Raw genomic sequence first — 19,137 nt, 5'->3', positions numbered from 1 at the left:
ACTAGGTATAGTATTTGATAAAACAACTCTAGGGAAGAAGTAGCACATAGATTATGTCAGTTTCATACAAGTCCATCACTCTCCAGTAGAAGAAAAGAGTCCCTGGTCCTTTTCAACCTCCTTCCCTTTCTCAACATGGGTGTGAAAAATAGAAGCAGCAACATCATCAGTCCTCATTAATAAAGCTGTCAGCCATGGTCTGTATTGAAGGATATATTCAAATTCAACAGTAATTACAGATGTCACAGAGCATCCTGTCATTTCTGCTGAAGTGAGTAGTTTTGGAGAGCTGAAATTAAATTTGAATGTTTAATACCTTGAAAGTCCAGCTCATGGGTAAGGCAGAGGTCAGATGAGTAGTCAATAATAGTCATGCTGTTCTTTTGAAATTTGATCTGGGTGTGAAACTCAGAACCTGAAGAATCCCTTAGGAGGTAAATAAAATGGAATCGGCAGTGGCAATCACAGAGGAAGATGATAGCGGGGGAGGGGAAAGCAAAGGGAGTGAATTATCTTTCAAGAGGGAACAGCTGCATGTTTCTGAGCAGCAGGATCAAGGACAGTTTCTCTCCATATTACTTGGAGACCATTAGTTTCATCCATTCAGAATCCTATTACTCTTTTCAAATAAGGCAGGGAAGGAGAGAAAGGAGGCTGCTTTTCAAAAAGCAATTTCCAAAATATACATGGCTTTTTACAAAACACTAGGATTCAGTAATAGCAAGTGAAGTGTGCCCCTACATGATAGAAATTCATGTAGTCACTTTATTTGACTTACTTAAATATTTGGTGGCTGAGTGACTTAATTGAAACTAAAGTTAAGAAGACAATCATGTTATTTCAGAATTGTCTAAAAATAAGGACATTGTTATTTATTTATTTTAATTTGCATATTTTTAATTTGTGTGTGTATGTAGGTATGTATATTTATTGGATACATGAGAAGTTTTGATACAGGCATGCAATGTGTAATAAGCACATCATGGATATTATTTAAATAAACACCACTTGGTATCAACTGCTATTCAGAAGTTTCTCTGCTTTTCTCCTTGTAATTTAATATTGTGATACCTGACTAGGATATATGCTGGTATGCCCAAAATAGAATGGGATGCTTGTCAATTTTGCTAAGGCCTCTGACCAAGAATGAAATATATCAGGAAATATCTGAGTACAGAATAATTGATTTAGCAAAGTGAATGCAGTTTGCAGACCTAGGTCTGCCTGCTGCGTTGGGAAAGGACAATCTAGTTAAATAAACTGAATTCAGAAAGCAGCATATTGTCATCAATGAGTAGTGTGATAGCAGTTGTTAAGGTACACAGAGAACATAATAGGGACCCACTTATCAGAATCAGTTGTGAAGTGGAGGCCTGGGGTCAAAAACAAGACAGAAAAATGGATGCAAGTCCACGAGCAAATAGCCCTGGGTCTCCTACAAAAAGTATTATGCTTCCATTTCCATGTTTAACATAAGCTCCAAGTGTCCTACCTGCCCAAAGATATTTGTTCTCAGATCTAGGGTAAAGAAGGATTTAAGAGCAGGAAAGGAAGGAGAGAACAGGAGATGGGGCTTATGGGATAGAGATGATCAGAGAGAGGGCTAGCGCCCAATGTAAGTGCAACTATAGAATGGAACAACTAGCTACATGCTGAAAATAAAATACAAACCAGAGTGACTCATTAGCGCAGGAACAACCAGAAACCGTTCTGTCTGAAGGAACTCAGTGATTTTAAGAAGTCATTCAGTTTATTTGGAAATATCAATGGAAAGCCAGTTGTCCTTCTTTAAGGATTAATTGTGAGATTTCAAAGAAAATCCTTTGTACATTATTTCACATTTTCTAATATTAAATACTGTCGATGTAAGATATGCAGTTAATTTTGGTCAGTGAAGCATTTACTTTTCTTGATGGCATTTGGGTGTTTTAACCTTCATCATTAAAAAATAAAAGAGCAAAACCAGAATTCTGTTTAACAACAATTAGGTGGTAGAAATAAATATACATCAGGCAGAAAATTCATAAAATTCACCAATATTAGGGTGGGTTGGGGGCAAGGAGTAGGAAGAATATCCCTACTGCTATGATGGTTATTTAATGATAGATAACCACCTAGTACAGATGCTATGAAACATCATTCTCAATAAATTTATGGAGAAAGAAGAAAACAAGTCAGGATAATACGATAATAATGAGAAAATATATGTTTACTGTTTTTCTTGCTAATTATCTTTTGTCTCCAAAACTCAGAGTTACATTTTCAGGGAGTTTGATAAACTCCCTTAAAATTTGAAACAATATAGTTTTTCTAGTTAGCACATGTTCCCACAAAAATGAAAAAAAAAAAAGTGTGAAAAACACAAGGAATATGTTACATAGCAGTACTATCAAAGTAAAATATTCATAAATGAAAAATAATAAAAATGTTGTTACATGTTTTATTACCTTACCTTTCCCAGTGCTCAAATGCCAAAAAAGTTAAAATCTTCTTATTGTTATCTTCTCAATTTTCCATCACTCATCAGAAATCACTAAAATTGTGTACACTTAAAATTCTGAATATCTCATGTTTATGTGTGACTTATTTATTAATAGACCTAATTGCATAATGACAATATTTCACAATGAAAAAAATTACTCATGCTTTTTAGGTCATTCTTATACTACTACTGTGAAAAATCATCAAGTGTTAGCCCAACTGTGACTCTATGCATTGATTAAAAATGCTAACATATTAAAACTATTGATTAGTGATTAGCTCCCCAGTAGAATGATCAAGGCTATCAAACTTTAATAAATCGTTTAAAATTCAGTGAAGTTGTCATTCATTAAGAGGTAGTGATGAGCCTGATGAAAGCAGGAGATGTTACCTGAGAGAAAATTAGTATTTTTAATAGAAGAAACTATGATGTTATTTTAGATGAATCTGATCATTTTCTTTCCTACTAGGAAAACAAGTACTTGATCAATCTAAGTATTACAGAAACTACGTCATTATTTTGATCGTTGAAGTATGCATTAACCATTGACTAGTGGTGTTAATCTGTTTTGTATTACTATTAAGGAATGCCTAAGACTGGGTCATTTGCAAAGAAAGGAGTTTTATTTGGCTCATGGTTCTGCAGGCTGTGCAAGAATGGCAACAGAATCTGCATGGTTTCTGGTGAGGCATCTGGAACCTTCATTACTTATGGCGGAAGTCGAAGAGGGAGCAAGAGAGAGAGGAGAAGATGCCACATTACTTTTTAACAACCAACTCTCCTGTGAACTAGTAGAGCAAGAACTCATTCAATACAATAGGGAGGGCACCAAGCCATATGTAAGAGATCTGCCCCCATGACCCAGACACCTCCATCTAGGCTACACCTCCAACATTGAGGATCGCATTTTGACATGAGATTTGGAGGGGACAAATATCCAAACTACATTAATTAGAATACAGCAAAAATTTGAACCCATTTTATTTCTAAATAATCACCAAACAACTAATATTTTGATTGTTTATTATATGCTAAAAAATGCTCAAGGACATTAGTTTTGCATGATACATATGCCATTTTTACTATCCACCATCACACCATCAGCTGCAATATGTTTAGCAATTAAGTCTCCCCTTTAACACTTTCACAATGACTTAATTAATGTGGCAGTATTTTTCTACTTTTTCACAGTTTAAATCTGAAAAAGAATAAATGATACCTGTCATATGTCCATGTTTATGGGAAACTATAAAAAGATTTCTGAATCTGCCACACCTTATAAAGTTAATCATTTGACAGTGATTTTTATGTAGTTCCTTTGGTTGAATCTCAAAGAGAAACTGTGTTAATATGTATAGAGCACTCTTGGGACAAATACACCTGTAATAAGCCCTCTGGGGACACTTATTAAAGAGGGAACCCATTTGTCATCATCAAAAAGTTTCTGGCGTAATTTGAGACACAAAACTGATTAAAAAATAACTTTAACAAAAGACGGATTCAGTGATTATACCTGTGTGAAGAGGCATTCCTCTCAGTTTTTCTGAAGCTGTGAGCAGAGGACCAAACTCAGAAAACAACATAAGAACTAATTTCCTTATTTCCAATAAAATTAGAAACAAAATCAATTTTGAACAGATAAATGAAATGTCTGATACTTAATAATAATTAAAGGAAGACATTCCTCATGTATGAGTGAAAATAATATAACTTTTATATAACAAAATTACACTTTTATTTCTTTTCTTCCTTTTGGTAATACTTCAATAGCCATAAGTAATAGCAAAGTTTAATATTCCCTTCTGAGATCAAGTGTATTTTAATAATAATATACCCTCAACTCCTTAAGAAAAGACCTAAAATTTAGCTTATCCCAAAGAAGAGTTAGTGACTGCTCAGCTTAGGTCTGGCGTTCCTCATGTTCTTCATATAGTGTTGCCAGATTTGGCAAATAAAAATACCGACACCTAGTTAAATTTCAATTTAGATAAATGATACATTCTTTAGTGTAAGTATATTCCAAATATTTCATCTTGCAATCTTGTTTCCAGTTAAGATCTTCTATGTCTTGCAGCTGGACGATGGTCTACTAAGGATATTCAGGAGAGAGGATAAAGGAGAATGACTACTTTCTGTGCCTAGGCAATACACACTTACACTCACACCTAGGCACCCTGCTTCAGCTGTACAATTCCACTTTGCTACCTCTGCATCCATCTCCAGGATTGTCTTCTCTCACTCCCTAATACTCTTTTCTCCTCATCACCAGTCTGGCTTAGAAATCATATGACTGAGTGCTTAAATCACTTTTGTGTTCATACATAGAGCTCAATATTAAGTCATTTCTGACAAGGATAGGATGAAAGGGTGAAACTCTTCAATGAGACTCGAAATGAGGAAAAGTCTCCTAATATGGCAAGAATTACCAAAACACACCAATTTCTCTACTGCCACATCATTTATATACCTACCATGAAGGGTAGAGTCAGGGGTAAAGTCTCAAATTGTTCTGATGAGATGGAAAATACCTAGTATGATTTAGGATGAGAGTTTGAGAGATGAGCTTTGAACTCAATAGAGAGGCGAGTTGCTCTGTACTTTTATAGAAAAGAGGAAAGGCATTTCTACATTTCTTATGTTCGACTAAAAAGAAAAAAGTAGATGCCTTTACTTTCCGACTATTCCTGGTAACATCTCCTGGAGATGTCTTTGAAAAGCAGATGATTTCTCAATTCTACTTTTTCTGTAGGAATATTTCTTATGGCAGTCAAAATCTGAGTAGTGGAAGGCAGATAGTTTAAATATATAGCCACAGTTTAGAATGGCATATTTTATGTTTCATAAATCTTTATAGGCAATCATCCTATGTGATATATTTCCTAAGATACTCTTATTATTTAAGGAGACTTTCATCATAAAAGAAGTTAAATATGGTGGTGTATCCTACCTACTGGCTTTTAGGTTCTGCATTCTAAATGCCAGTAAGCTTGGTGAAAGGAAGGTAACAGTCAAGGAGGATGGACTCTTTGCTTTGATTTTTCACTACGTCTTTTTCTCAAGGTCAAGACCTAATAACAAAAGGTAACATGAACTTCTTAGTGAGCCTCTTTGGGCTCTTTCTAAAGAGCTACCAGCTCTCTGCTTCTTAAAGCCAAGGTTATGTAAGAAAACAGTCCATACAATGAATGAAGATGGACATTCTGCCCCCAGTCCCTTTTGTCTCTCATCTGGCTGAGTAGGATGTTGGCAAGTCTTAGCTCAACTTGTCACTGTCACAGTGCACTAGGGAATCACAAGTATTACCTACGCCAGCTTGCCAGTAATAGACAAGTTGATATTACTGGGGAGAATAGGACCCCCTAATCCCACATCTTTTTAGGAACAGTTGAACTCTTCTATGCAAAGTCAGAAGTTAAATGTTCTAAAAAATACTATTAAAATGTGCTATTTTCTCCTCTTTTCCCATACTCTCAAATTCCAGAGGATCTAAGAAAGAATGAATTTTAGAAAGCTATCACACAGCTGTCTTTCCCAATGAAGAATTATGTTCCTCAACCAGCTTTCAGGTCAACTACATGGAAACCAAAGAGAATCTGGCAATTTAAGCAGCAATGAAGGGCCAGAAATGTGGACTTTTATTGCCAGGGTAGGGAAAAAAACACATTTGCCTATCTTTTGGCCAATTATTATTGGAATCTTTCATTGGTGCATTTTCAGAAAAAAAAAATCTAACAGAAGGAGCAGTAGAGTGCAAATCATGCTACAGGAATTGTAAGTGAACATCAAATTTGTGGTGTAGTAAAGAATTTCTTGGGATATAATTAGAGATTTATATACACTAGGAACATGAAGCAAAGCCAGATTAGTTCAGTGAAATGTAGTATTTCTTGAAGCCAAAAATCTACTTTTATACATAATTACAATAGACAGCAAACTTTAGAGCCACAAGAAATTTCTTGAGAGCAACAATGGGAATAGAAATGATTTTTTTAGGGAACCCATATATTCATTTTAATGGTTTAAAATGAATCATGCCCTGGTGAAAGAAAGACTATGGAACCTGTCCCCATGTTTTGTTTTTCACTTCTCCCATCAAACAAAAATGTTCTATAATTAGATTTTTGAAGTTAAATAGGCAATTTGAAAGCCTCAAGTAATTTCACGGAGAAATCTTGAGAAACAAAGAAATCTCTGAAGCAAACAGGGTCTAGATTTTTCAAAGGGTTTATGGAACAAAACATCATTTTAAAAGGGATATAGATAAAAATTAATATCCAATATGAATTATGGTGCAGAATTATTATATCTCTGACCATGCACAATACCTTTCAGAAAATCTGACTGCAGTTTCTTAAGGGATTTCAAAAGAATCCCAAGTAGATAGACAAAGTAGTATTTCTCAAAGGACCTATAAGCTTTTATGGAAATGATATTAAAGAAATACAGGAGAACAAAGAAATTGAATTTTTTGTTACTGAAATATGCAAGAGGACGAGTAACACCAGTTGTTTGATATGCTTATTAGGTTTATGCTCATGAGAAGAAATATCATCCAGAAATTGAAAATAAGAAGAGCAAGTAAAATAGAGGGAGTAGAACCTAACAGTAGAAGGTTTAGAAAGGATACTCATGAGTCAAAATAATTAAATTTCAATGGACTGTCCTTTCAGGATTTAGTCAAAGCATCAGAATAGAAAGTAAGTTCACAATTAACTTTAAAGCCTGAATGTCTGTCACAGGCTGGCGCATGATGTTGGGGAAGTTGTAGATACAACCCTTTCAGACAATTGAGGTTCCTTTTCCAACTGTCAGTGTTTCAGACAACAAAACTTAGATGAAACCTGTAGCCTTTCAACACCAATTACTCATTGCGAAGTTCAGGATTCCCCAAACCCACCCTGACTTTTGACATCAATTGCACATTCTCAGTTCCCCAAGATCATTCTCTGGTTTGATAATTCAATAGAAAAACTCACAAACACAATTAAAATTATCATACTCACAGTTATAGTTTATCATGATGAAAGGATATGGATACAGATCATCAAAGGGAAGAGGCATATGGGGCAGAGTCCAGGAGGGTCCAGGCATAAGCTTTCAGTTGTCTTGGAGACTTCTGGAGAGTACTAAGTTCTCTCAGCCATGGTATGTGACAATAAGCCCAGAGTATTGCGAACTAGGAAGCTCACATTAGCCTTGGTATTCAGAGTTTTTATGGAAGCTCCGACATTTAGACATGGTTGACCATCTGTGTGGCTAACTTTAGTTTCCACCCTTTCAGTGGTCAAGCTGACCTGAAGACTTCACTGTAACCACAATGTTAGCATGGGCTATCTGGTGTGGCCCAAGGGCCCCTGGGAAACAAAAACACTCTCCTCAGACAGGCCATTCCAAGGGCTTAGAAATTACCTTCAAGGAGCTGAGGGCAAAGAACAGACTCCTCCTTGGGTAAGGTTAACATCTAATACACACTCCTGTTACACACGGTTTTGTAGACTGTACACTGATCACTGGAATGACATGTGTCTGTCAACGCTATGCCTACACTGGATTTGACACATCCTAAACTCTGCAGAAGAACTGTTCAACAGAGCAAAGATTTGATGGTCAGCAATTTACTTCAAGATAGTACACACAAGCAAACTCAAGATTAAGATATGTCTAGATATGTGTTTCTTGCAAAGAAGACAAGATGATCAACTCCTTTTGGATACAGAAAAATAAAGTGATTATCTAATATGTTATAGTTAGTGGTTGATATGAAAACAAGTCCTCTTCACATTCTATCTCTTATCTATAGATTACACACATTATATTTTCACAAATTGGGACATGTAACTTTATCCTTGTCTTTGGCTCTACTTTAAGGTCCTATGTATACATTTTGGTTGAATTTTTTTCCATTTGACTTTCACCTCCTGATAGATTGTTTCGGTTAGCTATGACCTTATTTCATTTGCAGATTTGGAGGGTAATGGTTCTACTCAGGATGCTATGGGATGGAAGACACTGTGGCAGCTCTTTATTCCTTTCTGTTGATGACAATTTGTGCTGTAGTGTTGTTGGGATGCCCTATAGTGAAAACCGACCCCCCAGTTCATTCTGCAGGCTGATGATCAATGGAGACACGTGTTAACACAGTCTATTGGTTCCAACAGAAACCCCTACTTTTTGGGTGACTCTCTTAGAATATAATTCTCAATATCACTATTTTCCAAAGAAACACTTTCTAGAATATTGAAATTTACCTGGAAATGAATTTCTTGTTTCCTTATTACATCTAGAAGAATGTACTCATATTGAGGCTAATTTTGTTACAGAGTTTCATTGGTTTAGTGGAATTGATTGCAGAGAAAAACATCAAGAATAATATACTGGCCATTCAATCATGAAATGGTTTCAGGATGCTGGTAAATTTTCCTAGAAAATTGAATTCACTGAATGATAGCTGCAGTCTATTTTGGCTAAAAGAATTAAACTTCGGTTTCAGACTTTTTATAGCCAATCACTCATAGAAGTTTCATAAATGCAAAGCTTCTAATAAGATTTGTTTAATATGATATAGATTTATACCAGTAACTGAAATGTTTAAAAATAGTTTTCTACATATTTTAATATTTTTTACTTTTTAATTAAAAAAATTGATTTTTGAAATGCTTGCATATAGGGCAAAGTAGAACATAAATTTTAGATTAGCCTAAAATTTTACTGACAATCTAGCTGTAGAATTAGAAACAATGAAGGCTCTTTCCCAAACTATTCAAATGGAAAAATGTTATGTTTGACATGATTCATGCATACTAATTCCGTGAAAATGTTCGTAAGACTTTACATCACTTAAAGCGTTGATTCAAGTTGTAACTCTGAAATTTTTGACAGTCAAAAAAATTCAAGTAATGTTGATACTCAGTATATAAAAATAAATTTTATGATCCTGAACTATAAATTAATAAGCATCTGTCCCTTATGTCACCCACAAAAATCAGAATTATATACTTATATAATATATAAATTGTTGCTTTATAAAATAGATACAAGTAAAAAAATTGGAAAACCCTCACTGAGGAGAAATTATTAAAATATCCAAAATCTACTTGACCATAAATCAATCAACTATAACCCGAAATGCAATATAATTATTCTACATTTTACACTGCATTGATAGAAATACTGTATCTACAACAAAGGTGCACTCTATCTTTTGAGTTATTCACAGTATGTCTATATTCTGTGTCGCAATAAATACCACACTTTCATTGAGCCATAGTTCAAGCAAATGTTACCCAATGGAATGCAATCAAGATTACAGGTCTGAAAATCATGCAACATGAAGAACTTTTTAAGGAACCATGAATGTTTAGCCTAGAGCACTGAAGCTGAGTTTTTGAGAGGTTTGTGTCAATTATTGTTAAGTATGTCAGAAGTTCTCTTGATAAGCTATTTGTTCTATTTTCATTGAGAATTAAGCATTAGATTCAGTAGACTGAAGTGAGATATATACATTTTAGCCTTATAAAAAGACAGACTTTCAAACTGTCTAAATACATACTTGTCCTGTTGTATTGAGGCATGCCATGGATAGGCTGAAAGTTCCATGTTAGAAATATTAGAGAGAAGAGTTATTGATAGCAGATCTCTGAGTTCTCTTCCAAATCTCAGATTCTTTCGTTATATGGGTAGAATTAGATAGAAACAGGGTTTCTGAGCATCAGAGCTACCAAAGACTGTCTTATTTCACTTCTCCATAAGCTCTCTGGATGAAAGCACAAAGGATTGAAATTATGTGTGTTAAATAAAGAATTCTGAGCTTTCTTTCAGTCCAGCACCTCTGCACACACACACACATACATGCTGCCCCAGGAAAATGGATCTTTACCTTTGTCTTCTATCCCTTAAGAACAGCAGGTCAGTGTACAGATACAGTCAGTAAGGACAATGGTATGCTTGATACCATAAACAAAGAAAATACAATCAATAGAAAAAACTTTAGAAAGTCTCGTTCAACCTTTGTATTTCCACAATATCTGAAATCCCAGATGCAGTTCAACTATAGTCTCCAAATAGCAGAAGAAAAATAATGAAACCTATAAGGGGGCATCAAAAGCCCAGAGGGATGAAGTGATAGTCACTTGAAATCTTACTAAAATGCTGATGTTTAATACTGATGTAAAATACTGATGTTTAGCCATAGGGAATCTATCTAAAAGTGCTTAGAACCACTTGCTATTTGAATGATGTGAACAAAAATTCCCAAAAGTTAGAAGAATGGGAACCTCTTTAAAAATTTTCATCAGTTTAGGATAACTGAAAAGAAGCACATTTTTACAAACTAGACGATTTTCTAAAGAAATCATATGTGCAAGAAATCCCCAAGGGATTCTGTGATATTTAGGGTCCTATTCCATGACTACTAAAAGAAACTGAAATTTGCCCCACCTCTCTGACTACATCGTGGAGAATAATGTTGCTTTGTTCCATGATCCCTGGAGGCCTCCTATTTATGATGTCTATACTGGCCTGAATAGATAGTGGTCCCTAACAAAGAATAGTAGCTCGTCTTACAAAAAATATATTAATTCTGCTAGAAGCAAGATTTTATTGTTTTATTTTATCTGATATTCTCTCCATGCTGAGATTTGAATCCTCCCAAGAATCTGATTTGTATTTTCAACCAGCATCACAAGAGAGTTAACCTTAGAAAAAAAATTCAAGATAGCTACATTGAGGGAATTGTATTTTTCTTTCTCTTATCTTCTCTTAGGTTGTAATTATGGAAGCTTCTGCAAAGTACCTTTAGTGTTTTTTTTAATCAAGACCCCATATGTTAGAAAAAGCATATGTTAGAAAAAGACCTCTAAGCATTATCATGTTTGAATATATCAGCAAATTTGTCATCAGCTAATTAGCCTCCTCCCTGAACTGAAACTTGTGCATAGTTTTTCTAAAAAATTCAAATCAAACTGTGTCTTTCTCATGTAAAATATTTTCACTCCTATATAGAGATTTAATGTTCTCCATCAGTCTTTTCAGACTTCAGTTTTAGTTCAGATGCTTATGTCTCTAAAATGTGCCTGTGAAAGCACTTTCTAGAAATCTTAGAGATTTTATGAAGTTAACTAAAAATACTGTGTTTGCATTCCTTTGCAAGGTGAAATATTTAGGTAGCATTCTTAGGCAGGGGCTTCCTAGTGCTGGAGATAAGAAAACAGCACATGTGCTATGTGTTTACACAACAAGTACAAAATATCATCCTGGAATTAGCAAGTGGGTGCTTTGTGTTCTGTACTGTGTCATTACTGAGAGGCTTCTGAAAACAGAAATGTATTTTCAGTACTTTGAGGCTGTAGATTGGGTGACTCTAGTATAGATTTCGGCTGTTTTTCTATGAACGTTATTGTTTTATAAATCATCCTGTTTCATGAAACTGCCCTTTTTTTTTAAGTGAACATGAAAATATCCATGACTTTCACATACTAAATCAGAAATTTCATAGCTGTTTTCAGTTTCAGAGATGATATAGTTTCTCTGTCTGTATTCTTCATTATAAAGAAATGAGTATAATTAATAATTCAACTAATACTTTCTGGGTTGATAATTCCTATCAAAACCTGTGCTGGAGAGCAGACACTTAAGAGAAAATTGTTTCTTTCTGTATTTCCTTCCCAAGAAGTGGTATAAAACTATATTTTGGGCTGTTATACATCTTGCAATGAAAGTTAATGAATTTAAACTCTATTATCCCAAAGATATACATTAAGTTCACTAGCAGGGCTACAAAATTGGATTTTAGATTCCATATTAAATTGTAATACCACAGTCTCATTGAAACATTTGAATCCAACCTCATATGTCAGATAAGATGTCAGTAAACCAGAGCTTATTTTCTGCTGTTGCAGTAGCAACAACCTCTCAAGATTTTTGGCCAGTGTTTATGGTATGTCCGGTACCTGTGAGCTTTTGCTAACGGAGACATTGTTACATAGTAGTAGCACATTTCAGTCCAGAATGAGTTATTCCTGCCTGCAAGACAGGGCATTACTAAGCATAAAATGCCTGCTAAATGAACTTGTACTTAGATATGCCAGCAGAACCAGCAGAGAGACTTTTCGGTCTTGTCTATTGCTTCTGTTAATCAGTGCCATACTGCCTAATGCTTTTGAGGAGAATATGATTTTTTCTTCCCAGGAGAACATTTGTGACCAGATAAGACTAGTCTAGAAGGCTTTTAAAACATTTTCTTTAATTTCAGAATGCTGAAAGATGTGGGTTAAGTATTCTGTCATGTGATGATGAAGTTTGGTTGTTTTTTGTTTTCTACTTTGGGGATTTTATTTTCAGGTGTCTCTTTGACCACATAGTTATGTTTTGATGCCAAATAAGAAAATAAATTTGATGTCAAACAAGAAAGAAAATTATCTTCTAATTGTAAGATGATTCATAAAGTGAAAACAGAAAGTCTTGAAGAGATTTTTACTCTAAAAAGTTAAACTAAATTTAAAAATCTAAACTAAATCTAAATTTAAAAAAAAGTAGATATAAAATAGTTAGAAATAACTTTAATAAGAAATGTTCAGAATCTATAAGAAAAAGAAGGATAAAATTCTTCAGATAAAGACTAAAACATGTAAATACCTCAGTTTACCCCAACATAATTTGTAATTTAATGCCATTCCTATCATGGTCCCAGTGTTTTAAATTTGTTTTGTTTTCTGAAGCAGACATTTGTCCAAGTTATTATGAAAGTCTTTTAGGGAAGAGCATGTGGCAATAGAAAAGCTCCAAAAAACAAAAAAGAAAAGCATTTTTACCAAAGAAGAACAGACATTCTATGCAAAGTGTCAGGATATTATAACTCACATTTATCCCAATAGTATCGTATGGATCCAGGAATTAATAGATGAAGCCAAAAAAGAAGAAAAAAACAGTTCAAAAACAGCATTGATTGTGTTGTCTCATTTGGAGATGGGCTAATTTTATTCTGTATGTGAGAAGAAGTGGGCAAAAGGCACTGTGATAGAGGCTGTTAGTGCTCACCAGATAGCCTTCTGCTTCTTTCCAGTGCCCAGCCTCCTTTGCTGTTAGGCTGGAGTCATATAATTAGGTAGGGTGAAACAGATAAATACAGAAGTAATATAAGCTGCTTCCATACTTGTTCTCTTAAACACCCTGCATAGTCTGCTAACTCTCCCCTCCCCGTGCCCCTTGTGAATGTGGAGGCTACATGCTCCAAATGACAGCTGTACTTTGCAAGCAGCTTGGATCTCTGAGTCACTCCTTGGAAGAGAGCATCTTCAGCAAACTACCTGACTAACGTTCAGCCTGTGACATAAGCAAAAAATGAATACCTGTTGCATTTTTTTAATTGAGAGAAACATGCAGAGGAAAATGACAGATCTATGAATTCCTGCATTAAACAATCAAGGTTTAACTCTTTAAACATTAATTGACCATTTAGTTTAAAATAATTATTATTAAAAAGAAGCTGCAATATAGTTTGAAGAAAAGAAAATGAATAGTTATCAAATATCATGTTTGGGGAAAATGTTCCAAACAGGAACATAAAAATAATTTCAAAGAAAAAAGGTTATATGACTGACATTTTCTGCTCTTCTTTGTTAGGTCTTCCAGGGCAATTTTGACAATGACACTCACAGAAAAAACGTCATCGACCCTCCCATCTATGCACGACACATAAGAATCCTTCCTTGGTCCTGGTATGGGAGGATCACATTGCGGTCAGAGCTGCTGGGCTGCACAGAGGAGGAATGAGGAGAGGCTACATTTCACAACCCTCTTCCCTATTTCCCTAAAAGTATCTCCATGGAATGAACTGTGCAAAATCTGTAGGAAACTGAATGTTTTTCTTTTTCTTTTTTCATGAAAAAGTACTCAAATTATGGTAGGCAACTAACTGTGTTTTTAAGGGGGTCTAAGCCTGCCTTTTCAATGATTTAATTTGATTTTTTTATTGGTCAAATCACTTAAGTAACATCACATTAAGTGTGAATTACTTTTCTCATTGTTTCCTGAGTTATTTACATTGGTAGAAATATATTAGGGAAAGAAAGTAGCCTTCTTTTTATAGCAAGAGTAAAAAAAATCTCAAAGTTATCAAATAAGAGCAACAGTTGATAGAGCTTTTACAACCAATACTCACCTAATTCTGATAAAAGGAATACTGCAATGTTAGCAATAAGTTTTTTTCTTCTGTAATGACTCTACATTATCCTGTTTCCCTGTGCCTACCAAACACTGTCAATGTTTATTACAAAATTTTAAAGAAGAATATGTAACATGCAGTACTGACATTATAATTCTCATTTTACTTTCATTATTTCTAATAAGACATTATGTGACTTCTTTTTCTTTTGGTTCTATTCTATATTCTTTATATTGTGTATTACCTGAATAATTCAATGCTTTTTTCCTAACTGAATTTCCTATTAGTTGCCTAAAAGAAGTGTCATGTTTACTCATATATATATAACATGACTGCGTACCAGTAGATTGATCTGTATTTAATATCCATTAATTAAATCTGCAGTTTTATTTTTGAAGGAAGCCATAACTATTTAATTTCCAAATACTTCCTTCATAAAGAATCCCATACTCTCAGTTTGCACAAAGGAACAAAAAATATATATATTATGTTTCTTTAAATTTAAATCTTCATTTAGATGGTAATTACATATTCTTATGTTTACTTTTAAAAACAGACTCATTATTTGTTTATTTTATAAAAATTTAGCAAAGAAACATTAATATAGTGCTGCATACCTTGGCCAAGCATACTCATCATTTCTTTGTTCATCTCCACATTTCCTGTGAAACTAACATCTTATTGAGATTTGAAACTGGTGGTAGTTTCCCAGGAAAGCACAGGTGGAGTTATTTGTGAGAAACAAAGTGTTTGCTAATGACAAAGTAGTAAACCATTTTCAAAATGAAAATTGATTTCTATTTATTTTGCTTCAAAGATCTGGAAAAAATAAGCAATTATCATAACAATTTGTTATTGATACTGGAGGTTTCATTGACATGTCTCTCAAATTAAAGTTCACACTGCCTCCATAAAAGTCTTCAACATCTAATTTATAAGCTTTACAAGTATTTATTTTATAAGGCTTAGACAGAATTATTGGAGTTTTAAATTAAGTGTCTTGGAAAAGAAAGGATGGTATGTGTACGAAATGTTAAGATCCTACGCAACACTGCTATTTTTTTCCTTTAATATTTGTGCTGCATAACAAAAGCCACTAGACTGTTACTGTCTTGTCTGTCCATGTGTTAACAGCATTTCTTAATGATGTATATATGGAGTGGTCTTCAATAATAGTGAAGAATTTAAAGAGAAAGTCAATCGTACTGGCATTTTTAATAAGAGCGAAATTAGTTGGTCTAAGGGGACTGTCTGGTCACATGTTGATTCCTTGCCCATATGCTTTGTATTTCTTGTTCTTATTATGAAATTATGAATTTGAAGCCTCTGAAATGGTAATCAGTTTTCAACATCTTTCAAAAACAAAATTGCAATTTCCTCCATATTGCCTTTTTTAGATAACTTTAAAGTTAGGATTCTAAAATATTTGTAACTGGCTAAATTTTAAAGTTATGTGACAGATAATTACTTAGGTTCAGAAATATACACACACTTACTCTTTAGCCAATTTCTTTCAAGGTTTACTGTCCCATCAAATATCTAGCCATTTTCCTTTGCAAATTACATGCATTCTTAAGAGTATATTTTTAAGATTATTACTTATCCTTTATGATGATTTACTTTTCCAAAATTACTTCTAGTTTCATATGATGTTTTATAATTTTTTCTATTGTTACCTGTTTTAAAAATATTTTCCAAGGAAGTTGATTAAAATTATATTTGTTTCCTTTTAGAAAACACATTGAAATGAGTTTCTCTTGCTTTTTCGTTTTCTCTCTGCTTTATATGCTCTTCACAGTACATCATGTCCAACGGGATACCTATTGTCCCATGACACCCAAAATTGATGACAGCAAAGGGATTCCAACATATGGAAATGTTGAAAATTATTGTAAAGTAGTATTATGAAGTAGCTTTTGTGTCATTCATGTCAGTGACATCAAAGTGAAGTAAATTTATTCTATTTAAATTCACGCTAAAACCAATAAAATACTATAAGTAGAATACACATAAGAATCACCTAGTCTTCACTATATTGAGTAACTATAACGTGCTAGTTTTACAATTAATGAAACTAAACTTTTAAACATGTCCATTTTGTCTACATCCTTTTGAAAGTATTTATCATAGTTGCCGATTTTAATTTTAGGGTTGACTTTCTCTTTCTGAATGACTTCATAAAGTTTGATGTGAATTTTGAAGACTTGGTTTACTAATGATTGTATCTTTGCTAGTCAACAAATTATGAAATATAATACTCAATGCGTCAGATGTGTCATTAAGTACAGAAATAACTAAGACACAAATAACCTTTGCAAACCTTCAAGCTGTGTAATATTCCAATGTTGTTTTTTTCTTTGTATATATACTTATATCACGTAGGATGTAAAACCAGTATGACCTTGTCTAGTCTCCAAACTTAAAATAAACTTTTGAAAATCTGGGATTCTTTTGAAGCAGTTGTAATTAAACACATTTATAAGAATACACAAATTGTCTGAATGTGAATGCCCACTACTCTTGACCACATACTTGGTTTATTTTTGCTTTGCACAGGACAATTGAACAGCTACAGAAAAAACAGAAATTACAACAACCTCTAAATATACATTGATACTAGCTAAACTGGTCTTTTGAAGATGATTAAAGTGTGTGCATTCTTCCTGCTCCTTTTAGACGCAGAAGTTTTACTAAAATATTCTTAATCCAAAGTCATTTTTGGCCTCATGTATAAAGCATTGTGTACCAGGACTGATCTGCCCATTGTTAATCAGATGATATTGCTGTCATTTCTATAGTTTTTTCAGTTCATGATGCCCAGGAGTATAATGAAGAAATCCAGTCAGTAGTAAGCAATAATACAACAGTTATAATGTATTTATCCATGTAACATTAGCTATTGAATAATGAAAATCATAACGTGGATTCTTCATAAATCCTGTTTCTAGCTCTCTGGAAGTCACTGGTGAAATACTAAATCTGTGTACTTGCTATTTTTTTGATATTTTCTTAGGATGCAAACAATTTAGGGAAGAATTAAGATATGAAAGGTTACTACTTGTTTGAACTTCAGCGAATCTCTGATAGCTCCCAGTACCGACTAGTCACTGTTATGTACTCATACATGTTCCCATTTAAATGCATTTTAATATGAGCAGATCAACGGGATTCCATTGTTTGCCTAATTTTTGCACATACTCATAAACAAACAATAAATGTGCTTTTATTAAATAAGAGAAATTATACATATATATTTTCAGTAGCGCTAATAAGGAATCATGACAACATCTATACATGGTAAAATTTTATTGTGACAGCAAAATATTTAATAATTATCCAACAGAAAATTTTTAAGTATAAAATTTTTAAGATTACTGATTCAAGATGCAAAAATAATAAAAGCATTTCAAATTCTAAGAAGAAAAGTCTGCATAGGCTGAAATTTGTGTTTTTTATGAAGTAATAATGATAACTTCATGAATGGAAAATATTCTCTCTATATAACCTGAATTTTCAAAGATCTACCATTTCAGACTTTAATTAAGATTTTGATAAAGAAACATTAATTTTTACTGTCAGAAATTCAGTGCTATCTCTTTCAAAAGGCTAATTTTTAAAAAATTAACATTCACTTTAGTATGTTATTTATTTGTGAAAAACATTACCTCTAGCCTTTGAGATGCAAAAGGATCCTTTTATCTGCACAGGTAAAATAGAGAACCAAACAACTTTGCCAGTTGAGAAATGTTTCAACTACCATGAAACAGAATGCACTGTCATTTGTCTTTACAAAGACAAAGAATACCTAGTGTAAGTAGCAATTTTTCTATTGATTTTGAAGGGGGAAATAGGTTTCTTGATTCTATTTCAGTAAATGCCTATAATTCATATTGGCTGTTTCAACACTGCCACCAAATAAAGTGTTTTCCACCGTAGGCAAGTGCACTTACTCAAAGAGTTATTTCTATTAAATGAATTTGGTAGCAAAAATAGGAAAACATAAAAGGCTCTGCATTTAGCAGTTTTTGCATAACTTCGCAGAAGTTGATTGAGTCATTTGAAAGCATTGATGCTTTGGAAATACGGTGTCGAACCATCAGCAAATGGTCACCATATTATATGATTAAGCATTGCATGTGGTGACTGCTTCTGATTGAATTTTAGTTTAATGTCCTTAAAGGTATGAACCACACTGCTCCATATTCATGTAAAATCCCCATAATGCCCTTCATATATCCACACATATATATGTTAATAATGATGATAAATTACAATGTAAGCTCAACCAGCTGCCACCTGTAAAGGGAGTGGTGGCAGTGAGACTGATGGTGCATTTAAACAATATATCTCTGGCCAGGCATGGTGGCTCATGCCTGTAATCCCAGCACTTTGGGAGGCCAATGTGGGCAGATCATTTGAGGTCAGGAGTTTGAGACCAACCTGGCCAACATGGTAAAACCCAGTCTCTACTAAAATACAAAAACAAGATGGGTGT

At 33.8% G+C, this 19,137-nt stretch overlaps 1 protein-coding gene across 2 annotated transcripts in view; it reads left to right on the top strand.

The window, feature by feature from the left end:
* Positions 1–17,088, top strand: part of EDIL3 (EGF like repeats and discoidin domains 3) — a 455,143-nt gene extending 438,055 nt beyond the window's left edge. For both annotated transcript variants that reach the window (XM_028849561.2, XM_001082527.4), the window contains one exon: positions 14,102–17,088. In XM_028849561.2, coding sequence (XP_028705394.2) covers positions 14,102–14,251 — 150 coding nt within the window. In that variant the 3' untranslated portion in view covers positions 14,252–17,088. The remainder of the gene's footprint in view (positions 1–14,101) is intronic.
* Positions 17,089–19,137: the final 2,049 nt, after the last annotated feature.

Source organism: Macaca mulatta, chromosome 6 (genome assembly GCF_049350105.2).
Source record: "Macaca mulatta isolate MMU2019108-1 chromosome 6, T2T-MMU8v2.0, whole genome shotgun sequence".
NCBI lineage: Eukaryota > Metazoa > Chordata > Mammalia > Primates > Cercopithecidae > Macaca > Macaca mulatta.
This window is presented reverse-complemented; position numbering and strand designations above follow the sequence as displayed.